This window comes from Nematolebias whitei, chromosome 9 (genome assembly GCF_014905685.2).
Source record: "Nematolebias whitei isolate Nwh7 chromosome 9, NemWhi1, whole genome shotgun sequence".
NCBI lineage: Eukaryota > Metazoa > Chordata > Actinopteri > Cyprinodontiformes > Rivulidae > Nematolebias > Nematolebias whitei.
The window spans coordinates 51,589,119-51,600,485 of NC_056506.1; the positions used below are offsets into that span (position 1 = coordinate 51,589,119).

At 43.9% G+C, this 11,367-nt stretch overlaps 1 protein-coding gene across 1 annotated transcript in view; it reads right to left on the reverse strand.

Moving 5' to 3' along the window:
- Positions 1–11,367, reverse strand: part of LOC119414342 (E3 ubiquitin-protein ligase TRIM63) — a 13,191-nt gene that overhangs the window by 1,149 nt on the left and 675 nt on the right. Inside the window, exons 2-4 of the mRNA XM_037681435.1 lie at positions 10,435–10,607; positions 4,440–4,614; positions 4,147–4,242 (exon numbers count right to left, since the gene is read on the reverse strand). Of these exons, the coding sequence (XP_037537363.1) occupies positions 4,147–4,242; positions 4,440–4,614; positions 10,435–10,607 (444 nt within the window). The remainder of the gene's footprint in view (positions 1–4,146; positions 4,243–4,439; positions 4,615–10,434; positions 10,608–11,367) is intronic.

Consider the following 11,367-nt stretch of genomic DNA (forward strand, 5'->3'; position numbering starts at 1 on the left):
TCTCCTCTCTGAGGGACGTTCTCCTCTCAGAGGGACGTTCTCCTCTCAGAGAGACGTTCTCCTCTCTGAGGGACGTTCTCCTCTCTGAGGGACGTTCTCCTCTCAGAGGGATGTTCTCCTCTCTTTGGGCAGAAACGAGAACAGTAACAAAGATTAGAGACAACTGACAGTCTGAGCTGAGTCTCTAGACTGAAATATGGGTCCTTCTTTCTATACATACGTATAAAAGATGAACTCTACGTTCTGAAAATGTTGTGTTTCCATTCTGTAGATCCACCAGTTAAAACCTGCAGCCCATGAAAGAGCTGTTTGCGGCTGAAGTGCTTCAGACATCTACTAAGTTCATGGCAAAAACCAACGCAGACATGTTCCTGTTTTTAGTTTTCTACATCGCTTTATAATATAGCTGTGTTTCATTTTTCATATCATTTTCCTTGATTTGCTCTTATCAATTTGTACACATCTTTTATAACCGTCTATTGTTGTCGTCGTTGTCCACTGTTGTCATCACTCTTTGTTAAATTCAGGTCTCTCTTGTAAATGAGTCCCTGAGGCTCAGTGGGATTAACCTGTAGAAATAAAGGTTGAATGAACGTTTCTCTGGGGACTCCAGGGCCTCTGGACCAAGACTCCTGGCTGGTGTCTGATACGTGAAGTCAGGAGGTAAATGGTAAAATACTGTACTGTGTACTTATATAGCTCCTTTCTATTTTATCAAGATACTTACAGCTCTTTAAACTCTGTCCAAAACCTGCAGAGCAAAGACAACACAATCCTCCACAACATCCACTGAGGGACTCAGTCTGTATCTCTTCTTCTATGGTTTGTTAGGATTCAGTCTGATTCTTTGTTCAGCTGAGAATACATTTTTTATTCAACATTTATTTATCCAGGTTAGTCTCATTGAGCCTCGAGGACTCATTCATAAGAGAGACCTGATTCAAACAAAGAATGATGACAACAGCGGACAATCATAAAAAAACAAATCGAAAAATAAACGGAACAAAATAATATAAACAAAACAAAACATAAACAGCTTCATTATAAAGCGATGTAGAAAACTAAAAACAGGAACATGTCTGCGTTGGTTTTTGCAGGAACTTATCAGATGTTTGAAGCCAGAGGTCAAAGGTCGAGAGCTTCAGATCTTTTTACAAGATATTCCAGGAAACAGGAGCGGAGTAGGAGAAGGTCCTTTTGCCTAGTTCAGTCCTCACTGAGGGAACACTGCAGGTAATGATGTCCTGAGAGTGCACTCTGTAGCTGCACTCACACAGAAACATGTAGGAGGAGATGTATGAAGGCAGCAGACCAGGAAGTGATTTAAAGATGAAGATGTACCAGTGGGAGAGTCTGTGTGAAGTTAATGGTGACCAGCCATCAGTGTGCTAATGATCCATTGTTAGGCTGATGGTCCTTCTTGAGCATGTGAGCAGCTGGTTCTGGTTGTCAGCAGCAAACTGGTTGATCCACCCTGAGAAGGTGCTATTTAAGAGACTGAGCTGAATACAGCACCTCAGACTGAGGAAGTCTCTCGGATGAGAGACGAAACGTTTCTATATTTTTTGCTTTGTTTTGTTTTTTGGTTGTTTTTTTTTTTGAATGTCCAGAGGACCAGATTGAACTTTTTTGGATTTTTCTACCTGGATTATTGAGCATGCATCAGGATGTTACTGGAGACCAGTTAACCAGTGAATACTGGGTGCAGTGGTGGGTACAGTAGTTACAGCCAGTTATGAATCTTAGTGCACCATGATAGACAGCATCCAACATCTGCAGCATCCAACATCTGCAGCATCCAACATCTGCAGCATCCAACATCTGCAGCATCCAACATCTGCAGGGTTCTTGTAGGAGCGTTCATGTAAATAATGTCACCGTAATCAATGGAGGGAAGGAAAGTCACAGATACAAGGTGTTTCCTAACATTCAGGGTTAGACAGGATCTGTTTCTGAAAAAGAAACCCAGTTTAACTTTCAGTTTCTTTACCAAGTTTTCCATGTGGAGCTTAAAAGAGAGATGTGAGTCGACCAAGATACCCAAATATTTGTAGGAATCAACAAACTCAATAGGGACACCATTCAAAGATAAAATGAAAAGAAGAACTTCTGGGACCGACTACCTGTTTGAAAACAACATCCCTTTGGTTTTGTTGGCATTTAGGACAAGTTTGAGATTAAACAAATCAGACTGGATGATGTCGAATGCAGACTATAAAAGCTGGAAAACTTTAGCAACTGTTTTAGCTCGACAATAAACTGTAGGGATTGTGGTTTGTTTCTTGGTTCTGGCCCCATCTTGTGTTGTGTTTATGTCCTGTGTTCTTCTGATCCTTAGTTTCTGTTTTCTATAGGGTTTGTGTTTTCCTAGTTTATGGCTCCATCTGGTGTTGTGTCTCTGTTCCTGCACTCCCTGGTTTCCTAGTTTATCTTTTCCCCTGATGTGTTTCAGCTGCGTGTCCTCACAGGTATTTTGTCTCGTTAACCACTGTATATAGTCGGTTTCTGTGTTAGTTCCTTGTCCTGGCATTGTAAGCTGTCCACTGGTGATGTCAAGTCTGCTCCTTATATTCATGTAAGTTTTGTTGCACCAACAGCCTTTTGCTTTTTGTAAATAAATGACTGCCTGCACCATTGGGTTTACCTGCACCAGTGTCCACTCAATACGACATAAACAACTGTGTCATCAGCATAGAAATGGAAGGATGCATCAGGAATGATCTGACATACATTACTTATAAATTGACTGTACTTACCTGTATATAGCACCTTTCTATCTTGTTAAGATACTCAAAGCTCCTGATGCATGCTCAATAATCCAGGTAGAAAAATCCAAAAAAGTTCAATCTGGTCCTCTGGACATTCAAAAAAACAAAAAACAAAACAAAGCAAAAAAATCTAGAAACGTTTCGTCTCTCATCCGAGAGACTTCCTCAGTCTGAGGTGCTGTATTCAGCTCAGTCTCTTAAATAGCACCTTCTCAGAGTGGATCAACCAGTTTTGCTGCTGACAACCAGAACCAGCTGATCACATGCTCAAGAAGGACCATCAGCCTAACAATGGATCATTAGCACCTGATGGCTGTTTACTATTCACAGAGGGCTGAGTGATACTAGCAATCACAGCATTGTAAGAGGGGGACAGTTGAACCTGGAGGCTCCGCCCCTGTTTAATGATGGACGGTTTCTTTTCACAAAGATGGCCTCCTTTACTCCTCTCTCAAACCATCGTTCCTCTCTGTCCAGGATGTGAACATCTTCATCCCTGAAAGAGTGACCTCTGGCCTGGAGATGAGTGTAGACCTCAGAGTCCTGGCCTGATGATGTTGATCTTCTGTGCTGGGCCATCCTTTTGGCCAGTGGCTGTTTAGTTTCCCCGATGTAAGACTGATCACCCTCCTGACACTGAACAGCATACACAACATTACTCTGTTTGTGCCGGGGGACTGGATCTTTGGGATGAACCAGTCTTTAATGTATTTTGGGGTTTAAAAGCCACTGGGACGTTATGTTTAGAAAATAAACGTCTCAGTTTCTCTGATACTCCCTCAACATCTGGAATGACCACTGGTCTGGGTCTGGGTTCCTCCTTTTCACCTGATGGCTGACTGGAGTCCTGTTTGGGTTTCTTCTTTCAGGAAGGCCCAGTTAGGATATCCACATTGCTCTAGAGCCTGTCTTGTGTGGGATTTCTCCTTCTGCCTGGCTCCTGAGCTAGTGGGGACGCTGTCTGCTCTGTGGTACAGAGTCCTGATGACTCCTAACTTGTGCTCCAAAGGGTGATGGGAGTCAAACTGCAAATACTGGTCTGTGTGTGTGGGTTTGTGGTACACCTCAGTTTGCAAATGTCCTCTATCAGAGACTGAGACCTCACAGTCCAACTCAAAGCTCTTTAGAACAATCTGTGCCTCATTTACTCATTCATACAGCACTCTACTAGATGTATACAAAGAATAATCAGAGCTTTATTACATTCAGACACTGATGGGACACATCGGAGGCAATGAGGGGTTCAGTGTCTTGCCCAGGGACACTTTGGCATGTGCCAGGTGGTGGAGTCAAACCTCCAAATCTTGAATTGGAGAACGACTGCTCTAACCACTCAGCCACAGCTGGCCCAGGTCTCAGAGGTCTTAGATGAACTCACATCAACAGCTCTGCAGGTTTCCTCAAGCTGATTGATGATGGCCTGGATCCTCTCATTGTTCCCAACAAGTATGGAGATACAATCAGTGAGCTCCGCCTGCACGCATTGCACAATAACACACAATCAGCTGTTTCTGCGCACAGTGACACACAACATTACTAAAAGTTACACCATCCTGTGTTCTGCGTTTGCTGTGTGTGTTTTGTGTTTGTTTGTAAATTGTTGGTTTATTGTGTGTAAATTGTGTTTGGCGTGTTTTGTTGTATTGTGCATGTGTGTGTGTGTGTGTGCACCTTCTGTTGGCTGAAGACATCGCTGAGCGGTGCCACCTGGCAGTCCTTGTGAGCTCCAAACACTTTGCAGAGAGAACAGGTGGGGACGCAGCAGGAGATGCAGTAGATGTTGATTTTCTCATCCTCGTGCTCCTCGCACATTGGCTGCTCTGTCTTCACCTCTGGAATCGGCTTGCTGACAATCAGACACAGGGACAGATTTCCACACAGGCAACCTCAACAAACAAGTCAGAACCAGTGATATGGGTGAGTTCTGCTTAAATTCAGAGCCTTTGTAAGAAGTAAAATCCACTTTGAACAAAATCAGCAAATACAGCAACACCAATGTAACCCACCCTTGATCTGGTTCTGACTTGTGGCATCGAGATTAATAACTTAATGATGGTTCCTCAAAGTCCTGTTTTATCTGACCATTTTTAATAACTTTGAGTTTACATTAAATGACTACACAGTCACTGAGAGTGAATTTCACCTTAGCAGGTGCTTATCAGAAAACGCTGTAACCAAATTTAAAGATTCTCTTCCATTGTTTTCCTCTGTCTTGCAGAGTAATACATGAGAGAGCAGTGACTTAGATCATCTGGTTGATCATCCTGGAGCTAGCAACCTGGTGCTCAGAGAAAAATCTGGCTCTGAATATCAAAAAAACCAAGGAGGTGATTATTGATTTCAGGAAGCGCAGCACCAACCTAGCCCCCTTTACATCAACGGCGAGTGCGTGGAGAGGGTTCACATTTTCAGATTTCTTGGTGTCCATATCTCTGCTGACCTAAACTGGAAAGAGAACACCACAGCGGTCATCAAGAAGGCTCAGCAGAGACTACACTTCTTAAGAGTCCTTAAGAAGTACAACCTGAACACAAAACTGCTGCTGACCTTCTACCGCTCGTCCATGGAGAGCCTGCTGACATACTGCATCTCAGTATGGTCCGGCAGCTGCACCCTGGCTGACAGGGAGAGGCTTCAGAGAGTAGTCAAGACAGCACAAAAGATAACTGTCTGCCCTCTCCCCTCCCTGATGGACATTTACACATCACGCTGCCTCAACAGAGCAGAAAACATAATCAAGGACTGTTCTCACCCGGGTGTTGAACTGTTTGACTTGTTACCTTCAGGGAAGCGCTACAGGTGCATCAGAACAAGAACAAACAGATTCAAGAACAGTTTTTCCTGAAAGCCATCACCACCCTGAACTCACACATGCACTGATTTAATCATCTAACCTCCCAAACCCCTGGACTTCTACTGTGCAATACTACTGACATGTCATACTCTCAGTCACCTTAACTACCTCACTAATATCCATGATGTGCAATACAATTGTGTAATACTTGTATTTTTTACTTTCATTATTATATCTATATTGCGTTACATTTTTTATATTTTTAGTGTGTTAAATGTGTGTTTTCTTAAGGCGTGTTTTTGCACTGGAAAAAGGAGTGGCTCTTAATTTCATTGTACTGTGTATAATGACAATAAAGGCATTCTGATTCTGATTCTGATAAATTTACAACTTCAATGCAATCTGCGCTCGATAAACAGGTCTGCAGGTTATCATCCCAAAGTAAGCCTAAAGCTAAAACTAAACCCCCGGTTCACCAACAACCCGCTCACGTTTTGAAAGTTTCAAATGATTCTTCTCCCATTCAAAAACATGTTTCAAATCTGTTTCCTCCCCTTAGCTGTCCTGAACCTCAGGCCTGCTGGGTGACGGTCCAAAGAAAAATACTAAAACTAAGCCCTCGGTCAACCACCGACCCATTCAACTTTCAAATTTCAAACTTATACCTGGACCTACCATTCTGTGTTGGTCTGTCTCTCCTTCCTGTCCTCTCAACCAGCCGGTCAAAGCAGATGGTCTCTTGTCCTGAGCTGGTTCTGCTGGAGGTTTCTTCCTGTTAAAGGGAGTTTTTCTTTCCACTGTCTCCACTGTGCTTGCTCAGGATGGGAGACTGCAATGAAGCCAAGATTCAACTTGTCTGCTGGATTCCTTAGATAGAGAACTTTACTAACTGGCTTTTATGTGAATGTTCCTGTAAAGTCCCTGAGACAACTTGTTGTGATTTGGCGCTATAGAAATAAATAAATAAAAATAAATAAAACTCAAATCAGTTTTCTGAGCTTAGTGAGATGCCCACTGAGGAGAAGACTCGTTGTTGGCAGCTCCATAGTCCGAAACATGGCACCTGCAACTCAAATCACAGTCAAATGCATTCCAGGGGTCAAAGCAGGTGGCATTGAATCCCACCTGAAACTAGTGGCTAAAGCCAAGGCGAAATACAATAAACTCATTATTCACGTCTGAGAAAACGACACTTGGCAACTCAATCCCAAACCAGTTTGAATCTCTAGCGGTAAACATTACTTTGCATGGAGACCAGATTTTATCTGTCGTGGACTTTCATCTCCCCCCTCCCCTGAGGCTCTGTTCTCTCTGTCATCTGCCATCACTCTGTCAGGCTTCCTAGCCAATTTACAATTCAACGAAGTCCTCCTCGTCAGAGACTTCAATGTTGTTTGGAGAACATAGAGTCCACTCTATGATAAATTCAAGGAATGTTATTTGTCACTTAATCTCACCAGTGATACTCCCACCAGACCTAACAAGCCTTGCCCTGAAAAATCTTCCATATTGACCTCATTTTTTAACAAATATGCCTCATAAATGTCCTGGTTTGTGTGTTTTTGCTGATGATATGAGCAATCATTGCATTATTGGAGTTATCAGAGACATTAAACTATATAACTATATCACTATATCACTACATACATACACACACACACACACACACACACACACACACAGACATATATATATATATGTGTATATATAACCCTCACAAAATAACCGGCCCAGACAACATCCCCGGGAAGGTCCTGAAAGACTGTGCCGATCAGCTCTGTGAGGTGCTGGCCGACATCTTTAACTCTTTACTTACCCTGGCCACAGTTTCCAACTGCCTGAAGACCACTACATCATCCCAGTCCCAAAGAACTCTATAGTGACTGGTCTGAATGACTACTGGCCAGTAGCCCTCACCCAGATAGTTGCAAAATGCTTCAAAAAAACTGGTCATGACTCGCATCAAAACTACCATCAACATCAACGAGGACCCTCATCAGTATGCATACCACAAGAATCTATCAACAGAGGATGCCATCCCCTCTGTGGTCCACACTGCGCTCAACCACCTGGAGCAGAAGGACTCCTACATCCGTATGCTCTTTGTGGACTTCACATCTGCCTTCAACACCATGATCCCCCAAACCCTGATGGACAAACTATCCACACTAGGACTAAGTTCCTCCATTTGTAACTGGGTACTAGACTTTTTAACAAACAGACCACAGTTAGTGAGGATCCACAACTTCTCCTGTTCCACCATAACCCTCAGCACTGGCTCTCCTCAGGGATGTGTGTTGAGCCCCCTTCTGTTTACTCTGCTCACGTATGATTGTGCAGCTACCCATCCAGGCTGTCACATTGTAAAGTTTGCAGATGATACAGCGGTGGTGGGATGCATCACAAACAATGATGAGTCCAGCTACAGGCAAGAGGTGGAACACCTGGAGAGCTGGTGCAGAGAGAATAACCTTCACATCAATGTGAAGAAGACAAAGGAGATGGTTGTGGACTTCAGAAGGAACAAACACACCTACACCCCCCCGAACATAAGAGGATCTGCGGTGGAAGTGGTCTCCAGCTACAAGTACTTGGGTGTGCACCTGAACAACAACCTCAGCTGGAGCAACAACACCACCAGCCTGATGAAGAAAGCTCATCAGAGACTCTACTTCCTCAGACGGCTGAGACGAGCTGGTCTGGAAGCTCAGTCCTCACCTCCTTCTACAGGTGTGCAGTGGAGAGCATCCTGTGCTCCAGCATCAACGTGTGGCATGGAGGCTGCACAGCTGCAGAAAGAAAAGCTTTGCAGAGAGTGGTGAAGGCTGCACAGAAGATGTTGGAGTCAGCCTCCCCACCATCACAGACATCTACACCTCTAGATGCAGGAAGAGGACCACCTGCATCATGAAGGACCCCACCCACCCAGCACACACACTTTTTGCCCCACTCCCCTCAGGAAGGAGGTTAAGGAGCATTAAGTGTAGAACCACTAGACTGAGGAACAGCTTCTACCCTGAGGCTGTTAGACTCATGAATCTCTATCCAGAATAATCACTGTGAAAAACCATATCATGTTGCTGCTGATCTGTTTCATGTTGCTGCTGATCTGTTTCATGTTGCTGCTGATCTGTTTCATGTTGCTGCTGATCTGTTTCATGTTGCTGCTGATGTGTTTCATGTTAATGTGTTCATTTGTCCCCATCTGCTCACACAGACTCATGCTCGTGCTGCTGTTTGACGTAATGTTTTTATGCTATTAGTGCTTAGCATATTTTAGTTGTTTTTTTTTTAGTTCTTATCTTAGATCTTATTACTGGTTTTTTTTTACATTTATTGTTGGATGTAACGGGACCCTGAGTGCACAATCTCATTCGCACCACATGTGGTGTAAATTACAATTAATAAGCTCTGACTCTGATTTAATTAACTGATGACGTGAACTCTGCTTGGAACTATTTCCATAATATCTTGATGCATGCTCAATAATCCAGGTAGAAAAATCTAAAAAAGTTAAATCTGGTCCTCTGGACATTCAAAAAAACAAAACAAAGCAAATCAACAAAAAAATGTAGAAACGTTCTCTGTGGTACAGAGAGACAGAGTTCTCTGCTCTGTGGTACAGAGTCCTGATGACTCCTAACTTGTGCTCTAAAGGGTGATGGGAGTCAAACTGCAAATACTGGTCTGTGTGGGTGGGTTTGCGATACACGGAGCAGACAGCGTCCCCACTAGCTCAGGAGCCAGGCAGAAGGAGAAATCCCACACAAGACAGGCTCTAGAGCAATGTGGATATCCTAACTGGGCCTTCCTGAAAGAAGAAACCCAAACAGGACTCCAGTCAGCCATCAGGTGAAAAGGAGGAACCCAGACCCAGACCAGTGGTCATTCCATATGTTGAGGGAGTATCAGAGAAACTGAGACGTTTATTTTCTAAACATAACGTCCCAGTGGCTTTTAAACCCCAAAATACATTAAAGACTGGTTCATCCCAAAGATCCAGTCCCCCAGCACAAACAGAGTAATGTTGTGTATGCTGTTCAGTGTCAGGAGGGTGATCAGTCTTACATCGGGGAAACAAAACAGCCACTGGCCAAAAGGATGGCCCAGCACAGAAGATCAACATCATCAGGCCAGGACTCTGAGGTCTACACTCATCTCCAGGCCAGAGGTCACTCTTTCAGGGATGAAGATGTTCACATCCTGGACAGAGAGGAACGATGGTTTGAGAGAGGAGTAAAGGAGGCCATCTTTGTGAAAAGAAACCGTCCATCATTAAACAGGGGCGGAGCCTCCAGGTTCAACTGTCCCCCTCTTACAATGCTGTGATTGATAGTATCACTCAGCCCTCTGTGAACAGTAAACAGCCATCAGGTGCTAATGATCCATTGTTAGGCTGATGGTCCTTCTTGATCATGTGAGCAGCTGGTTTTGGTTGTCAGCAGCAAACTGGTTGATCCACTCTGAGAAGGTGCTATTTAAGAGACTGAGCTGAATACAGCACCTCAGACTGAGGAAGTCCTCAGGATGAGAGACAAAACGTTTCTACATTTTTTTTTTTGCTTTGTTTTTTTTTTTTTTTTTTCTTTTTTGAATGTCCAGAGGACCAGATTGAACTTTTTTGGATTTTTCTACCTGGATTATTGAGCATGCATCAGGATATTCTCACATGAGTGTTTACCTTCTCCAGATGGTTGAGAGAGGTGTGAACTACTAAAGCAATAGCATCATCTGTAGACCTGTGTCATGTGTCACTTCCAGATGTAACAGAGTGAGATGGAAAACAGTGGAGATGACATCTCAGTATGAGTGTACAGGTGAGTGTTTCTTGTATGTGTGTTCTATTTGTGTGTACACAGGTGTGTGTTGTACCTGGTGCTCCCCTGTTTGTACATGTCAATGATGTTCTCCACTAGCAGGTTCCTCTGCAGCCCATAAACTCCATGTCGGTCTAGAACCACCTCATGTCGGCAGGAGGGACAGCGAAAACGTCCACCAGAGGTCACCGTGGAGCTGCTTCTTGTGGACAGGTAAGGGTTGGATGCCTGCAGAGCACAGGGTGTTGCACAGGTAGAGGTCAACAGCAGAAACACTGATGTGTTTGATATCAACAGTATGATGAAGAGGCTGATGAAGACTACATGATGCAATAGGAAGCACCAGGAAACAATCTGTTTTCCCTGATGTCTCTTTTCACTGTGTTTGTGTGTCAGAGAGTCAGAGGTCTGAAGGTCTGATGGTCAGAGAGACAGAGATCAGAGGGCTGAAGTTCAGAGCATCAAAGTTATGAAGGTCAGATGGTCTGAAGGTCAGAGGTCTGAAAGGTAGAGCTCATAGGTCTGAAGGTCAGAGGGTCAGATGAATGAAGGTCAGAGGGTCATTTCAATTCAGTTTATTCATAAAGCACCAAATCACAACAAAGTTTTCTCAGGGACTTTACAGGAACATTCACATAAAAGCCAATCAGTAAAGTTCTCTATCTGAGGAATCCAGCAGACAAGATGAATCTTGGCTTCGTTGCAGTCTCCCATCCTGAGCAAACACAGAGGTCGGAGGTCAAAAGTCTACAAGTCAAATGGTCAGAGGTCTGAAGGTCAGAGGTATGAAAGTCAGAGGGTCAAAGGTCAGAAGTATGAAAGTCAGAAGGTCAGAGGTCAGAGGTATGAAAGTCAGAAGGTCAGAGGTATGAAGGTCAGAGGGTCAGAGGTCTGAAGGTCAGAGGGTCAGAGGTCTGAAGGTCAGAGGGTCAGAGGTCTGAAGGTCAGAGGTATGAAGGTCAGAGGGTCAGAGCTCAGAGGTCTGAAG